The sequence below is a fragment of the Argopecten irradians genome, chromosome 7 (genome assembly GCF_041381155.1).
Source record: "Argopecten irradians isolate NY chromosome 7, Ai_NY, whole genome shotgun sequence".
Taxonomy (NCBI): Eukaryota; Metazoa; Mollusca; class Bivalvia; order Pectinida; family Pectinidae; genus Argopecten; species Argopecten irradians.
In genome coordinates this window covers 13,869,972-13,889,352 of record NC_091140.1, presented here as the reverse complement: position 1 = coordinate 13,889,352, position 19,381 = coordinate 13,869,972, and the positions used below count along the sequence as shown (strand labels likewise).

The window sequence follows — 19,381 nt, the reverse complement described above, 5'->3', positions numbered from 1 at the left end:
CTGAGAAAAGCACAGTCCAAGTTTCAGACTTTCTAATCAATAACATGTAATAAATCTATGTGGGAGGTTGTGGGGGGGGGAAGGTTGAGTTCAGGCAAAACAATTTAGCTTAAATATCATTTTAAATACCAATACATAACATGAAAACAATTTTTGTACAAGCAATCAAGGCATGAATTAAATCAGAAATCTATACTACAAATGCATACCAAGAATAGAAAATAGAAAATTGATTGTAAAGCACTGGTTTGACTTCACTACCTTTGGTCTCCTAGACAACAGAACCCTGACCAGCTGTTAGAGTTGGTCATTACCATATATCTATAAAATCATACTAATCTGTCTGTAGTCGGCCCTCTACTTTTCTGTCTGATCCGTATTTACATTATCACATGGAGGCTTGTAACATCTTGTGGCCTACAAACATTCTCCCCAAGTGTATATAAATAAACAAGAAATTGGTTTTCATAAACTTTTAACAACAGTACCTAATATATACATCAATACTCATTAAACCCCCTTGTTACTTCATGCTTTATTGAAGATCATTAACTATCTGTATCTATTAATACAAATGGTCACATTGACCTATTTATTTATAGAAACCTTAAAAGCCTTGTCCATTAATTAATTATCACATGAATAAGTGTTTAGCCCCATACACTGACCCACATAATCAATTCTGTTAATCAGGAAGCTACAAGATTCATATCCTGGTCACATTACACACACATCCCAAGGTCTGTATATGGCCATTTTTACTAGTTGGAAAAGAAGAAAATCGGCTATAAAGGTAATATTTACTTGATACAAAATATCAAAATCATTTCCCTGCCTGCTTGGTTACCCCTCATTCATTGCTTTTGAGGTTACATTATCTCCCTTGCCAGCCTATAAGAATGATCCCACATTCTTAGTTTTTTAGCTTATCTCCCTCGTCTGTCCCCGGGAGTTATCCCCCCTTTTGGGGTAATCTCCCTTGCCTGTCTATTGGAGTAATCCCCCTTTTATACCTAAGCCTTTTGAAGTTATCTCCCATACCTGTTTATGGGAGTTACTGCCCTTTTGAGGTTATCTCCCATACCTGTTTATGGGAGTAATTGCCCTTTTGAGGTTATCTCCCTTGCCAGTTTATGGGAGTCATTGCCCTTTTGAGGTTATCTCCCATACATGTTTATGGGAGTTATTGCCCTTTTGAGGTTATCTCCCTTGCCTGTTTATGGGAGTTACTGCCCTTTTGAGGTTTTCTCCCATACCTGTTTATGGGAGTTATTGCCCTTTTGAGGTTATCTCCCTTGCTGTTTATGGGAGTTACTGCCCTTTTCCCATATGGGATTGATCCCCTAATCTAATATTTGAGGTTATCTGTCGTAACTCACTATAGGGTAGCAATGTACAGTTAGACCGAATGGCCATGGGCGAGATTTTTACTAAAGCAGAAAGCCCCTGTTTTATTATATGAATAAAAAAAAATTAAAAAATGTATATGTCCTAAAATTGGTGAATTCAATCAAGAGACTTATATGCAGGCTTCTCATTTGCATAAAGAAATTCAACAAAATGGGTTTGAGATAAATGGTTAAAAGGGTATCCGAATGTGCGTCTAAGATGGAAAAAACTCAATATTGTAGCAGCAGAAATTAAATTGATAGCCGCGGTACGAGGTAAGATTGCTCAAAAGTTTAATATTATACCTATGTCGAAATAGGATCAGTTCCGCTATCACGACAGTGATGCTTGGTTTTAAACTGTGTTCAAGAAAAAAAATTCTCCTAGAGGGGGTGTAATTTTGGGTAGAAAATCCAAATTTTTTTGTAATTTAAAAAAAAATGATTCAACAAAAAGCAGACTTGTCCAAAAATGAACTTTGCATGACAATTGCAAATGTTGTGTAGGTGTAATTTAAGGTTAAAAAGCTGTGTGTACATAATTAAAGCCTGCTGAATTTTTCAAATCTACTGTACACTGCTACCTAAGAGTCTCCTCTCTATACTTTTTGGGACAATTTCTCATGCCTACATGTAGGAGTTATCTCCCATGTTTGCCTTAGCGTTATCTGCTATCACTATCTGTATAAGACTATCTCCAGGTGCCTACTAGTGCTGTTACTCATTCATACCTGCTGGGGTTATTGCAAACTCCACAAATTTTACAATGTTTAAATCAAACATGAGAATATTAAACTATACATTACAACTCTGTTTTCCCTAAATTTGAATATGGATTTAACGGACTTTAATCTACAACACTCTATAGCTAGTTTGTCTGCAATAGATTGTAGGACCACTCTAAAAGTGGAAATTAAACATATCAACCAAAGACAAAGCCCCAGAACCTGCACAAAGATGTTTCTATAACAACTAGCAATTCTTCTTCACTTCAAAGGGCCTTGGTGGAAATCTGACAGTAATTCAAGGAAGGTGTGCTGCAAGAATCTCCCGACTGGTAGGCTGTTCTAGGAACATGCAGCTATCAGACTCATCACTCATGGAGTTGTAATTACAACAAATCATCTTCAGTGGAATTATACAACATCTTCTGGATAATGTTAGGTCTATACTGTTCATCAAGAGAACATTTTATAACTATCAGTACCTGCTTTGATAATTGTAGCTACAAGATGATCACTTAATATTCCACTGCATCTTACATCAAACAGTACCTGTGTATTACTGCAGATATTCCAAGTTTACAGATGCATTTCCTATTCATCAGTTGTAGTTAGATACAGAAATATTAAAAATTGTTTATTACTTATATATTAAGCTTTAATTCAACTTCCTGTACATACATTTTAAATCTGTTTAATGTACGTCTTAAGTTTCTTCATTAGAATACCCACCATATTCCTTAAGTACCCAGTGTCAATTTTAGGATTAAGTTGTCCGTGTAGTAACATAACTGACGTACAGATGTACAGTATTTGGTCTGATCAGTATAACGTCCTGGTAACAGCCAGGATGGGTTTATAGATGGAGGAAAGTCAGAGTACCCAGAGAAATACCACTGACCAGTGGTCAGTACCTGGCATCTGCTCCACATGGGATTCAAACTCATGACTCAGAAATGGAGGGCTTTAGGTAATATCTTTGGACAGATTGACTATCCAGCTATGATGACAACATTCAAATATTTTAATAACTTTTATTTTTACATTGACATTCAACTGCATGACGCAGTTTGTCATATTTTTTTTGTCTTTTCTAAATGTAATTTTTTTTTATTGCAATATCACTATGTTGAATAAAATAAAACATCAGTCTTAATTTTAATCTGGCAATGTGTTTTGAAGCAGTTTCATCATATTGCATTGTTACAACTGAATGGATGAAATTTTATCAGATTTCTTTTTCTAATTCAATTATATCAATTTACCATGCCGTGGAATATGGCACCACACCTTCAGGGGAGAAATTAAACTAGCTTGATAAAATGTGATATATTGGCTTCGTCTGATTGATTGCCTACAGATAGGTTAGGACCAACTTCAAAATTAAAAACATCCACATTACACTGACTGTAGTTGGTGAGACAAAATCTAACAATAGGTTGAGTCATGTAGGCAGAAAACCAGGAGCTATCGAACAAAAGTAAAGCCTTTTCATTGGTTCTAAGTTACAATGATACAATGTACCTACAGCTTAAGCAGAATATTTTTAAAGCTGTTCCTAAGGCCTAGAATGTGAATCATGGCAATCAGATTGGAACCATGCACTGCTGTCATGAATGTCTTTTAAATTTTTTACAAGCTTTTGACCATTATTTTGAGTCTGGAACATGCTTAGTACATGTAACAGGGGGTTTAGTTTAGTTGTCATTTGTTATCACATTAAGTATGTACATTTACAAGTAATTGTTATATTTACTCTATATAAACAAAATGTAATTCGTACAACAATGATTTAACTCAAAAAGTAGTGATATAGGGATTGAATGTATATTAACATAAGAATAATTTATGAAAATAAAAATTATTGAAAGGTTTTTATATTACATTTAAAATTGGAGAAACGAGATTAATGGAATAGCTGGATGACAAAGTCGTTCCACAACGTCGTGTTTTCAAGTTTCCGCCTTCCTGTGGCCTTTTTTTGCAAATGACTAACGATAAACAAGAAATATATTTAAATTAAGATTTGATTGACTTATTACAGTAAACCTTAGTTAATTCACATTAAAGATTATATATTAAAATATTGTGGGGACTATTTTATATTGATATGAAACTGACGTATTGTTTGAAATCAGCTGATCGATGCACAAGAATCTTTGTATTCATAGTGTTTTCATAGTGTTTTCATAGGCAAATGTTTGATTTCATCAGTTGGTTGAGTCATTTAGTGACAGAACACTCAATGTAAATATAGAGAAATGTTTTGCAGTGATATCAAAAGGAACGATCTGACATGAAATTAAAAGGAATGTGATACCAAGGGGTATATTTTGACATGATATTAAGAGAAATTTTCTGAACTGATATCAAGAGGAATGCTCTGCAGTGATATTAAGAGAAATGTTCTGCAGTGATATTAAGAGGAAAATGTTATAAAGTGATAATAACAGAAATGTGCATGTTACAAAGAAAATGTACATGTTCTGCAGAGAAGTATGAAGGTAATTCTAATTTAATTTGACACAAAATTTCATTAACTTAAATAGATGCTACCACAGCGTTTTTATAGCAGCGCTAGGGCTGAGGTACTTAAAATTGAAAAGAATTAAATCAAATGTGACCCAATTTAATCTGCATATTGATTTTAGTTGTTCTTAATCAACTAAAATAATCTACTGCCAATGTAATTTCTATCTGCATATCACAGTATAGCTATTAATGAATCCCAAATCTCTTCAGTCCTGACATCCAGCATTAATGCTCTAATGCCACAGGGTAAACCAATTACTTTACAGCTTTTAGTTTAATAAGTTATTAAACCGATACAAACACTGTAATCTTCAAGGCCATCTTAGAATGGTTCAAAAGAGCTCTATAAAGGGAGGTAATTATGTCATGCTATTTTAAGGTAAATGTTACATTACAAAGACATTATTAGTACAGATTCAATAGAGATTTTAAACTTATAAATTAACACTTGTATTAGAATGTTAGCATTATTGGGCTACAGTCAATTTTATTACATCCTGAATACACTTTATTTTCTATTCAAGTCGAATCAACACAAACGATCCTTTTCAGCTATACAATATATACCTCCAAAATAGGTTTTACGTATATTTTATTTATTGTATGAAATCTATTATCTCCTATAAATGAAATTTTCAATAATGTCTTTAAATATTGTCATCACTTTTTCTTGTTGTGTATCATTTAAATTCAAAAGGTGATTACCGTATATCTCTTTGGCTATAATAACATTCATCTTTCTATAATAAACCCAACTCCATTGTGCAAAATTAGCACTATAAATAGCATAAATTTACATTCAATATATTCCTCCTCCTTAAATTTCCCTTCCATAATGTCTGACAATTAAATAAAACATACCATATTCGACTCAATAAGCGCCCATGTCCCTGTAAGCGCCCTCCCCCTTTTTGAGGCCTCAATTTCAATTGCCCAGGCATTAATAAGGACCAAAACTACATAAAATGGTATAAATTTGCAATAATTTTGACTTATTAGCAACTTTTCATTTTTATCAATTTTTTAAGCGCCCTGGGCGCTTATTGGGTCGAATACGGTATTCTGTACATTATAATACAAGTATGGGAGTCTAATTATTTACTGTATCTATCCCAACATTCATCTGTCTATAATAAATCTAACTCCATTGTACAACATTAACACTATATATAAATAGCACGAATTTACATTCAATATATCCCTCCTTTAAATTTCCTTCCAAAAAGTTGGACAAGCGACTAAAACTTAGTCTATACACATGCTTTACCGTAACCTTGATATCAGATAATAATAGAAGTCTAATCCTTTAATTTACTATATGTCTCCCGAATTGTGTGTGGTATAATACTGTCATCAACAAGGGCTAGGGACACAATATATCATAAATACAGACTCGTTGGAACCATGACAAATTTAATTTTTGTAAAACCCTTTGCCTAAAATTTTGAAACATTTTTTCATATGAAGAAAAACTGCGAAGCCCCGGGTTGAACCTAGCACACTATTAACAAATGTTGACTTTCGACTAAAATTTTTTAACTAAATTGACTGATACCTTATCATAATATGTCCAGAATCTGTGTATTTTTAAACTGAGTATAGGTTTTTATCAATACCAGTAGATATATAGTGGACATTAATTGGTGACAGTCGCTCAACAAGACTAGACCGATGTGGTCGATTAGTTTGGTCAAACTACAGCATTAAAGTACACCTCAACACCAGACATAAATTCTACCATTAAACATCAGCCAGCCACTGACTTTAATCAATAAAACTGACCATTGGTCACTTGTACTTAACCCAACAAATATTTACAGTACACATTGTGAACAGGGAACACAATTTCCACCAAGAGACACACTTCTACAGTTGATTTGGTTGAATTAAGTGTTATGTCTTATCAACAGAATGGGCACTTCAAAATCTATTTGGAGAAAATCTAGAGTTCCTGGAGGAAAAACATCAACCTTCAGGACAGATCTCCAACCGTAGCTGCTCAGAGTTATTGAGGGAATGATTGAGTATAATTGAATTAATTAATAATGCTTTCATTTAAAAGCCCACTACATTTCTGAAACAAAAATCAATATCAATTACAGTTACGAAACGTTAGAACATCGGTACGTGTTTCACTGTTTATGGCCTAAAATGAAGTAACAACACCAAAAAAATGCATGATTTTGTTCTCTTTTTATGTTTACAATGAATTTGAAGATTCCTTTTGCGGTTTTGCCGTGTAGCGTATGTAGAGAATTTAAGTCAACTACTAAGTGGTTAAGGGCGACAGCTGGAAACATAAGATAATCCACGTTATGAAAATTAGCATTTAATCCATATCTAAAACATCCAGGTAGTAATTAATAAGTGCAATATTAACGGTTAGGAAATAACTTTTGGGATTCTACAAAATTATCAAACTTGTTTTACAATTATATTTTAAAAATTAAAAGCTGTTTCGATTAATTTATGTACCTTTAAATCAATTTTTCAATTCTCTATATAAGTATTGGAAACATATTTCACTTAACATAAAAAGATTACTTTACAATCATCCGGCTCATGTTGTGCTATATATATATATACCAGCAAACTCTATAGCTATCTCATGTATAGTAAATAATGTTACATAGTCACGAACCCTGCTTATTAATTACAATGCACGCAAAATAGCAAATTTTCATCATGTATATACGAAGAGCAACAAGAAATCAATACTAAAAAAATTATTACTTTGAAAAGGCATTTCCTAATTAACAACACATTAAAGTTATATGTGCCGTATTTTTCATTCTCACGAATCAAGAACAGCTTTTAATATGTCATTCGTCACAAAAATTAACAAACATTTTGATAATTACAGTCAGACATGTATTAGTTCTACCTTTCAATGGATAGGACTTAATTTTACAAGTACTAATAAGAGCTGAAAATGATTTTTGGCAGTACTGCCAAAAATAATCATATTTACGTACATCTATAGTGAAGCGAAATGCGTACATATATGTACAGGTCAGACTATGACGCTGAATGGTGGTCTACTATTTTATTTCACATTTTTATAATGTTACTAGTAGTTTTAAAGTGCTTTCTGCAGGTATGTTTCCATCTCAACATAAATAAGGCATAGAAAAAAAACAATTTTGCAGTACACAATTTCTGTGTTTTAACTAACATTTATCAGGCATTTGAAGCCATTTGAATTATTTTTACAGCCTAATTCAACAAACCTAATGGTTTTCAATAGATTACTGAAGAAAAATTGCTGTGTCAAAATTTTCACACAGTTACGACACATAAAACTTTAAGGTATCACATGGTACGTGAATATTTGTACCTAATATATGTCAAGGCACCATTGACTTTAGTGTGCATATATAAACACAACAGGTCATAATTCTGTATACGATAATCAATTATTTATGATTAGATTTCGCCGAACAAAAATAATAATATATTCTTTATGTTCTAATTCTCTCCTGATTAATTACAAAAACCCATAAATATTTTTCTTTCATCATCACATGTAAAATTCCGATCAATGCTTGGGTAACATATATCCTCTTTCCCATATAATAGATTATATTATGGCAAAGAATTTGCGTTCCTCTTTTCCCATAATAGACAGAGACAGATTCTATATTCATCATTCCATCAACAAATATAGGTCTCATTATCGTTAATATTTAAAATCAACTTTCCATATTTGTACCTGTATATATGTACACCAATGTGTCCTTGTACTTCTGTTGAAATAATTAATTAACTATATATCCTCGTCCTAAAATACCAAAATGTAATGAAATATGATGTACTTCAACATGACTCACATTAAGAAAAATCAAGCTCATTCTGAAAAAAAAATCACATTAACTGTAAAGTGTATCTAGCTATTAACATGAAAATGTTTTTAATAAAGTTGAAGTGTATCTACAAGTCACGTATTACAGAGCAATAGAACTTAATTAATTGACAGAAGATATCAGTTTCTGGTAAAACCAAAATCAAATGTGTACATACATTCCACAATCCCAAAAGTTAAATAGCATGTCGAGATTTTACTAGAGGTTTGATAGTACAATGTTCAAGTGTGTTAGTAAAACCATATACACTTCATAAACATACCAAGTTTGATAATTACCCTTAGCTGTTTGCTTGTAATTATACTCATGATCACTCCCCCACAAAGAAAACAAAAACTGAAAATATTTCCCAATTTTCCTATAGAAATTTTGTATCTAAAATCTGTGTGAAAATTTTGAAATACTTTTTGTCTTGTATTCTATACTCTTTTAATATTTTCTGATCAAGGGGATGCAGTGGCTGACATGGCAGACATATAACCACAAGTCCACGGGTACTCGGGGTTATGGTACTCGGGGTTATGAGTTTGAATTCTGTGTGGGGGAGATGCCAGGTACTGACCACTGGTCAGTGGTTTTTCTCCTTAAACCAATGAAACCAAACCAAACAGATGAAACTTTTATAACTGCATGCTATTGAAAATCAAGTGGCAGGTGAGAAAGCTATACATGTATATTTACATTTACTCGTCACTTCTACTATATAAACTAACCAAGGCAAAGTGAAGTATACGACAGTATAACTGACACCCAAAACGTGACCATTATGACGTCACTACGGTAATGTTTACGTGATGAGGAGGCGCTCTTAATAGGGAAAATACGGTATAATGACTAACAAACTATTGCGTCAAGCTTACGGCTTCCGTTGTTTATCATCCTACCGCTAAGTAAGGGAGCTAATTAAAACAAGACATTTATTATCAAAATATATTCTTTCTTCTTGTTACTATTTTTAGGAAAGAACCTTGGCCAAAAATTTGGAAAACAATTTGACATAATTGCAAAATATGAGACTTATATATTATATAGCATAGGTTTGGAAAACAAAAACAGATGTACTTGTTTTCTGTTTTCCCGTAATTGGTCGCTACCGTCCACACCTTTACGAAGTAATGTGCACAGGTGATCCAAAAATACTCCATTAGTCTTTGATAAATTTATTACATGAAATGATCTCAGAGAGTTCATACAGCAGCTGTGTGGGGTAAAAAACATATGGCTTTTCGATATGTACAAATTACATTTTACTGCTGGTCATGATATATTTATAATTATGTATGTATGCATATATACATACAAAGCAATTCCATCTTTAGCTGAACAAATTAGCCAAACTGAAATGGCTTTTTTAATTTCTCAATCATTCTACCTGGTATCTCTTTTTTACCTTTATGAACTAGCTAAAACTTTTACTAGTTCTTGTTTTCCGATGATGAACTAGCTGCAATATTGTAGCTCAAAAGACTTTTAGACAGATAATGGTGTCTTCTTTAGAGCTACAATTGGTGCATATTACTGCTAATAGAGAAAAGAAATGATCGTGCAAACCATTATTAAAACGTTTGTTTGCATTTTATCTTACTTGTTTTACATCGCTTTCCTACTAGGCAATAAAACTGAACCATATAAAATATCAGATTCACAGCGAGACATTATATTTCTCCATTTATAAATATAATGACCTTTTTGAAGGAAGGTTATACGGCATGTCTACAAAATATAAATTTAAAGTCTTATAAGTGGTCAAGTAAATATTAAGATTGGTAATAAAGTTTCTTTTGGACAAAAATAACATATAAATGCAGGTATACGCTTAAATAGTTGAAAACCTACAACAAAGTATAGAAAATTGCCCCTGAGTGATTTTCTGAGGCAGTACTGTGCATGCTCCACTAGGACACATACGCATCATTTCGTACCCGACCGAAAGGTATAGTATAATAGGCTGGTTACATATATATTCTTTCTAATCACGAACCAGCCAAAAAACAAAGGCTTTTACTTGAACATGCACACGATTTTGTGTTCTCAGTCATGAACAAGCCTATGGCTTTTACAAGTTCAGGTTTTTTCAAAAATAAGCAATACATTTTTACCCATTCATGTGTTCTCATGAACAAGCCTTTCACTGGTTTTTGTTTTCTCAAAAATGAGCAAAAGATTTTTACCAAGTTCGTGTTTTCTCATGAATGTGATTTCTCTTTCTCCATTAGTTTATTATGATATTGCATGTCTTTCAGATCTGACACATCAAAACTTAAGCCCTAATTAACCTCAGCCTATTGTTACAGCATATTGCATTTTCCAGACAGATTCATCTTGCACAGTACATGTAAGATGACGTTCCTGATTGCATATTCCTCAAACACGCAATTCCATTATGGTACATATTCAACAGTGACTAATGCAGATAAAGTTCAAAATCTACGCCTGAAGCATGGAACTTGACCAAGAGAAAACTGAAAGGTTTAATTTGAATTAAATACAGTCAAACTTCACCTGTCTAAATCAAATGGCATAGTAAAAACCTCCTTTATAAGCAGGTGTCCTTTATACAGAGGTCAGTTATCAGACATAAATACAAATGTACACCAAATTGGATTGGTGAGCTACAAGTCTGTCATTTATAGATAAGTGTCCTTTATATATATATATATAGAGGTGTCCTTTAATAACAGATTTGACTTAAATGACTTAGTAAAGTGATCCAGGGTAATTTCTGACTAATAGCAGGTATTTCCTAGATCCTTGAAGGTTGTTTTTAACTTCTTGTATGAAATTGGGTGCTTGAAAATTAAGAAATAAATTTGTTTGAATAAAATCATCAGTTCTTTCGTAATTTATACAAAAAAATGATTACTATTTTTGGGATTACCAGCTGTGACCATGCATATTTCTGAGAAAAGATTGTTTGTTGAAATATCACTTTCTTTTTGAAGGCCCAGTACACAACTGCTTGATGATATATTTGTAAGTTAACTTACCGTAATTTGATGACCTTTTCGTAAATATGCAGTCTTTCCATCAGCTTGTGAGCAGATATTGATTGTTATATTTTGTTGTTTTCCAGCATTTTTTCATGTTACTCTTAAAACCAAATAAATTAACAATCAATACTGTGCTTATAAAAGTTAAGGGGAGACAACTTTATACATGAAAAGACCAAATGTCCTGAACGAGATAGAATACATACCTGCAATTTCTTCACCTGGTTCCACTTCATATTCATCATCCAGGAAATGAAGTGATGATTCGGAGATGTGGACCTTCCCCGGAAGTCCAGAGGACTCCATGGTGTTAGCAAGGGTAACATCATTGGACCAGACATCAAATTTAAATCTCCGAGTTCCGACGATTCCACAAAGAACTTTTCCCGTATGTACTCCAACTCTCATCCCAACTGATTCGTTGTTGTCTTCGTCAAACTGTTGAATGGCAGTGATCATCCCCATGCCCATTTCTACACAACATTTCGCGTGATCAGCCCTTTCCTGTGGACAACCTGATACACAGTAGTAACAGTCTCCAAGGGTACTGATTTTCTCGCATCCATTTTCTTGACAAAGTTTATCGAATCTACCAAACAAATCATTGAGCAACCCTACAAGATGTTCGGCAGTTTTGTTTGAACTCATCTTGGTGAAACCCACAATGTCTGCAAACAGGATGCTAACATTATCCATACTGTTCATATTGAACGGACGAAACACGATGACACCCTTTTCTTTTTTCGTTTTGGAGTTTCGCTTCCCTTGACCCGGATCCATTCCATCCTCTGGCTTATCCTCTCGTGTGGATATCACCTCGTCAGCGACCTTTTTCGGCATAAGAGAATTGATCATTTGCTCTTGAACTTGTCTTTCTTTGTGCAATTCCCTTCTAGCCATTAAGGACTGACCAATTTTCCAAAATGTGCTTCGTCGACGGACTTGTAACATGATGAAAATGTGAATACCTATTAAATGCATACAAATATGCAAGAGAATTTTACCGATTATGAACGATGCCACCTGCGCTTCAGGGTGCTTCAGGGTTATCAGGACTTCATAAACGATGGAATGCACCACGCCAATTCCAACGACAACGAAAAGTGGCATTGGTATTACGGTATACATCATTAGAATGAATTCTATCGAAGCTGTAAACATCGCAACAGTCGTCAATTCAATTCCAGAAAGAATAAAATGAAGTAAAATTCCAACACACAATGTAGCGGACACTAAAATTGAAGTTTGAAGGTAAAACCGTTCGTAAAATTTCGTGAAGGTAAACCATAGTACCACAGCCACTACGGCTAAAATTACCAAAGTTCCAGCAAGTAACTGCAACCAATGATTTACTTTGCTCGTTCCGAAGAAAATGCACCATGCAGCACATGCAACAATAATGTAGCACAATGCGTATTGGAACCTTCTCCGCGTCTGAGGAAAGTAACTTTTCCATTGTTCAGCTTCAAGGGCTTCTGAATCAAACTTGGGGTTCCACCAGCTTCCTGATGCTCTTTCAAATAAACTTGGCATCCCTCCTTTGGGAGGAGTTTCACCTGAAGATTTTATCTCCCCCATTTCAATCTGTCCCTCGGATTCCTCCTTGTCGGAGCCACCGGCACCATAATGGACGCTCATTTCCATATTTTGTGATTTACCGTTACTTGACATACTCCGGGGCACAAGTTAATTAGAAAACAACGTGCTCCACCGGCAGGTACCCGACAGGTTTCAAAACTTCAAACCGGAGTCGGCATGACGTCTGATTCCTGAAGCACATAAAATAAATCATACCTGTACATGACTCCACTGATTCCAGCTTAAAACCAGACTAGGAAACTTCCACATACATAAAATAACGCGCGTGTGTGTTGTCAGTTGTGTATTCGGTGCTCCGTTCCCACTTCCTCCACACACATGCACACTACACAAGTCACTTTTTTTGCACGTAGCAAGCCTCCAAAATAATCCACAAATACCCGGTCTACACGTCAACTTGTGACCAACTATCTTAAGCCTACTTCATTCCATTAATTATTAATTAATCCCACTTGGCTATGTACATAATGGCGACTTGAAATGCCCCGACAAACATTACACTGTCGTTGTATTTTCAACTCCGGGTCGGCAGACTGCTGTGTGTTTTGTGTAGGAATAAGGTCAGGCAGCGGGAGTGAGGTTAGCTGATGGAACAGCCATACACACGACTCGTTACAATGAACGCTCCCTCATAACTCTCACCGTCGTTAGCATAACGTTAGGCAGTAGAATATAATGGAGTTTTTTGTAGAATATTCTTGATTTCTTGAAGTTTTTATAAAAAAATTATCATTTATATCAAAATGACAAAAATATGTATGACTTTTTACTGTGGACAGCGTTGATTAATAATAATTAATTATAATGGGTTTTTTAAAGATTATTTGAGAGTATTGGTTTTCATATATGGACATTAAAACGTAATATTGAAACTAGATTTAACTTTATTGCATACTAGTAATTTTGAATGCTAGAGTCAAACAATAATATATAGGCCTAATGCATTTTTGCTACCATCCTGGCATGCAACATGTAAATCCTTAAAAAAAAAACAGAAATTAAATCCTCTTTTCTGGCATAAAGAACCTCTTTAATGCATATACATATTTATGCAAGGAATATCTTAACGGTTATGAAATAAGTCTGACTAATATTGTATTTATATTATTATATCAGTATTAAATGCGAATGGTTCTCAATTTGTAGTTCTGAAATTAAATCAAAACACGGTATTGCACCTAGTTAATTAATTCAAAATCTAAATTACTCAATGACGTTCTTTGTGTAAAAGACGGTTTATTGGCATTTGCAATGTCAACGGAACAACCTCTTGAGACGACCTTCTTCAAACCATCTGAATGCCTTCTTTTCAATACGTGACCGAGTCTAAAAACTGGTTCACTCGTTTCCTACAATACTTTCGGTTTTGTGATGTCAACATTCCAGTGACTTGTCAAGTGAAAAGTCAACATTTAGATATCGACATTAATTAACTGTATTGTGGGACCCGTAGTGTCAAAAGGAAAGCAAAGGCGATCTCTTTCTTTCTTTCTTTCTTTCTTTCTTCTTTTTCATTAACTTTTTTCGCTGTTTCTTTCTTTATGCCTTTTTTCGTTCGTATATTTTTTAGAGCCTTAATGTAGTGAATTTGTCTGATCCTATAAACAATGTATCACGAGCTCTCATCTCTAGGTCGTGGATTCAAATTATTTTATTAACCTTTGGCTTTATAGCACATCAGTGCATTAGCCAGGGCCTCGTGAAGCAACTTAGTTAGGCCTACTGATCGATGGTTTACTCCGGAACCTCCGACATTCATCCCTTGTGAAGCAATGTCATTGGTTATGACCGTCCGATAATGTATGAACGAGTAGGAACTGAGCATTTGATCATGCATGCACAGATCAATATGAAAAATGACAAGAAATATATTTAACAACTCCAGTCGATTGTAAAAAAAAAAGGTCCTGTTCTGTCCCAGTTCTTTGAACACATAAGCGTTATTTACTAATACATCAGCCAAGCGTGTCAGGACATGAGTTTTGTATTTAAAATATTGAAAAAATGTCAATAAGTTGAGTCCGCCCGATAACTTCACACCTCACAATGTACATGTGGAGGACGTGTGTATACCTGGTATAGTTCACACTTGACGATCAGACGTGATTAACGAAGCCTTCTAAATGTATGTCTACAGAAAGTTTTAATCAAAAGTAAACAAGAGAACCTTGTGTGTCAGTACAATTCATTAAATCTCCAGACTTCCCCCCAAGACCTTCTGGTATAAATAATGGTACAGATTAAATCGACATGTTATAATTAATGCGATTTGTTTGGTTCGGTTTGATTAGTTTTAACGTCCTATTAACGGCCAGGGTCATTAAAGAACTTGTCAGGTTTAGTAGATGGAGGGAAACCGGAGTACACGGAGAAAAACCACCGCCAACGACCGGTACCTGGTATATGCCCGTCCCTCACATATGGTATTCCAACTCACGTTTCAGGTGAACAGAATGGTTTGTGGTAATATTTAGGAACATCTCGCCCTCTTGACCATGGGACATGGGATACAGTGTGTATATACCTTGGTAACCGTTACGAGGTAGTTGGTTCGAATGTTATATCACTAATATCACCATAAACAATGATGTACTCGTGTATATCATCAACCCCAACTTTCTTCGTGAAATATACATTCCTGAATATATTCCACATTCTTTGGTGTCGTTTTCATACCTTAATTGCGTGTGGTGTGATCATCTCAGACTATCTAATTAATCATTTATCAAATACCCTGTTTAGGGCCGGCTTTCTCTTTTTCCCCACGTTTTTTTCTGGACCAAAAACTAATTCCAATTATAATCTATTATATCGATACATGTATTATAAGATGAGACAGGCGATGCTTTATCAAAACAGTATGAACTCGTGCCCTATTTGAAAAGGAGTTGGGAGTATGCATACGGTTATCACAACATATTATCAATATTTGTAGTCATTGTCTCTGAAACAGTGTAAATATCTTATTTTTATATTTCATCCAAATGGAAGTAAAATACATGTATTAATGTAGGTGGCATTAACACGGGAGTATACTTTCTTCTTATTATCTAATAAATCATTTTCGGACAAGTATTCGCATTTGAAACAATTCACAAGATTTAAAGTCGTTTCATGTTTCGACTACAGAAGAAATTAAAAGTTCCAGGAGAAGAAACCACCGAGCTACATGCAATGACAACCTGGCATTTGTGTTTAGGAAGTCGCTAAGTTCGAAGACTGGGACACTAGGTTCGACAAATGAAATCTCTGCTAATACGACTCTTCAAGTAATTATCTCATTAAGGCCAAGGTTTTTGCTTAATTAGTGTCATATACTCGCACGACAAAGGTAGGATTAAAAAATGTTTTGTTCTAAAAGGTAATTGTCCACATGGTTATAGATTTCCGCTTAACCGGTTAACCAACTTTTCTAACAACCCTTTTCTGAGTCAATGAATGTAGAATTTACACACTAGCCCATTTAGATTCACCTTTAGGAATCTAGAATTAACTTCCCGGCAGTGTTAAAGCTGGCCTGCGCTTGACCTGAGATTTGAATCATAAAAACTATATTTAGATATTTATATGTGTTTAGTTACTACTTTTAGACGCATGTTTCTTTTTTTTATTTCTGCGTTTTAAGTAGAGTACATTTCTAGTTCAGTCAGCTTACCCGAACACCGCTAACAATTTGCCTATTTTATCATTAATAAAACTTCAAGCGAAAAGTTTCCGAAAAAGGCACTGCCAATCTTTGCTTATAAAAGGGGTTTTACAGGTAAATAAGTTCTATAACTTTGAGAAAAAAATCGTGATTGCGAATTCACTTTATCGATGTTAAGCTGACATGGCGGGAATATCGTTCTCTTAACATTTCTATAGTTATTGATATGCATCACCATACCCATGATAAAATCTAGTTTGTGTGTTGGTGTGCAGACTGTGGTAAAATCACGAATAATCACACGACAACAATATAATTGGGACATTTAACAATATAAATGAAAAGTCCTACTTAGCTTGGTCAATCTAGCACCCCCGCCGAGATCTTTCTAGTTTTGAGACGTTTGTAATTTTATATCGGAGCTATTTCAATAGTTATATGGTGAAATTCAAACTTGTCTACAATTACAATAAGTTCGATTATTAATAATAACAAATTCATTGTCTTGAATCATTCATCAATGTTACAAAACAATCCTGTGAGCTATTTTAATTATTCAATTTGCCAATTGTCTAAATTGACCATAAAATTTGACTTAATTGTTTAAAGATGCCGACAGTGCACAAATGACATTCATCATTTGAACAATAATTGGTGTTTAATCGCGTATATAAATGTCTAATTAACACAAAAAATAATATGAAATAATTTGTCTTGCCTTTGGCGCATGCGCAATCAGTACTTCATTCTATATAGGATATGGCGCCACGGAATTTTTTCGGGATGCAATTAATCATTTTTCATATTTTTAACTTGAAGCAAAATTAGAAGCTCAAACTTTTCAATGGCGGTGATGGTGTAAAGTAAGTAACTTTTGTAACTGAAGAAAAATACTAAATCGTCTGCTCCTGTTTTGATAGTGAAAAAAATACCATTTGTCAGCGGTGGAGCATCTTTAAGATATGCCACCAATTTCCATGAATTGATTAGATCAGCTTAATATGAGCTTCAACACTTCACTTCATCAACATTACGAAACTATTTAAATGTGTTCCTTCTGTTATAGAACCCGTACAGTTTTTAAGGTATATTTGAAACAAAGGCTTTCTTCCCCCTTTGTTCTATTTCCGTATTATCTTCAGTTCTAAATAACTGTGAATGGTGGAACTTCTGAGTATCACAAACAAAAATTAAATGTTTATTCTGTTCAATTTGTTCGGCCGTTCGATTTTCTTTGTGTTTTACGACATATTGATAGCTGCCGATAGGGAATTACTGAGTTTTGGTTACTGAGTTCCCGATGTTCTATACTTGAATCTGAAAAAAGGTCTTCTAGCTGCCTAAAGGGAATCCAGACTTCTCGATGCTCTATACTTGAACATAGAAAAGGTATTCTAGCTGCTGAAACGGGATTACTCAGTTTTGGTGCTGGATAAATCACGAGTTCTCGATGCTCTATACTTGAACCCCAAAAAAGGTCTTCTTCCTAAACGCGCGCCTCGCACTGACACTGCAAACACGGGAGGCCGGTCCTTAAGGATCCTGGCTGTTAATGGATGTAAATGATACTAAACCAAGCTAAACGGAAGCAGTCTACACAGAAATACCCAGGGTTCCAGTGGCATTTTACCGCTCATCCTACCTGATTACTAACATCTCCAAAACCAAACTACAAACAGGGTAATGAAAGAAAATATCGTATACGACAAAGAAAAATATTTTAGCAAAATAAAGTTAATAATATTTATCATTCTTTCAATCCACATGAGACCCAATCAAAGTTAGATAACTTGTAATGATAATGTACGTATGTTAATAACACGTTGAGTGTAAGGTTAGGGGCTGTCGTGTTTAATCGTATTAAGACGGTATTAGTATATGACGCCAATAAAGCATTAACGCCAGACTAGCCATTACCGGCCTGTAATCGTGATAATAGTAGTTTCGATAACAGGTATGCTTTAAAAAGGTTAAATGAGTCAGTTCGGCTGACCGCCACCTGTTTGTTTTTTAGTTTAGTCCAAACTTGTCCAATTCTGTATGCAATAAGATGGTCATCGCCATACATAGAAATGACCACAAAGCAACTCTCTTTAATTTTGACAGTTGGAATTGGTCGTCTTGCTTAAATCCACAAAATGATTTTGACCCATTCTGACAAGAATGATAAGGAATATAGTACATATACAGCTGTAATGTTAGGAATAATATTCACTCAAAAAATACTGGTATTATTCGAACACTCTGGACAACTCTGGAGTTAAATAAAAATCGGATTCAAGAAAGTCCGCAATATTTAAGAACCCACATATTTGTTTTATATTAACAAAGAAGATTGATATCTTTCATCGTCACAAAACTGACAATCATGTAACTAAGATACCAATTTAAGTCCTTTTGGCTTCTGAAGGCATATCTTTGTAATGATCCTTGTTAAGATGTGGTAACCCACCAGATCAATTTTCGGGTCAGTTGCGATGTGTTGCTCTTGATAAATTTCAAGAGCAATGGTCGATATACAAGCGCAAATTTGACAAAACTTATGATTTCTAAGAAAAATTGCAGATAAGGATATGTAAAAGCATATAAGGGGTATGTCATAGACATCGGCATGAGAAAAAACCAGTTTAGCAACTCACAT

General features: G+C 34.4%; 1 protein-coding gene across 1 annotated transcript in view; it reads right to left on the bottom strand.

The window, feature by feature from the left end:
- LOC138327610 (adenylate cyclase type 9-like) overlaps positions 1-13,727 on the bottom strand; it is a 55,436-nt gene extending 41,709 nt beyond the window's left edge. Inside the window, exon 1 of the mRNA XM_069273846.1 lies at positions 11,702-13,727. Within this exon, the coding sequence (XP_069129947.1) occupies positions 11,702-13,166 (1,465 nt within the window). The 5' untranslated portion in view covers positions 13,167-13,727. The remainder of the gene's footprint in view (positions 1-11,701) is intronic.
- Positions 13,728-19,381: the final 5,654 nt, after the last annotated feature.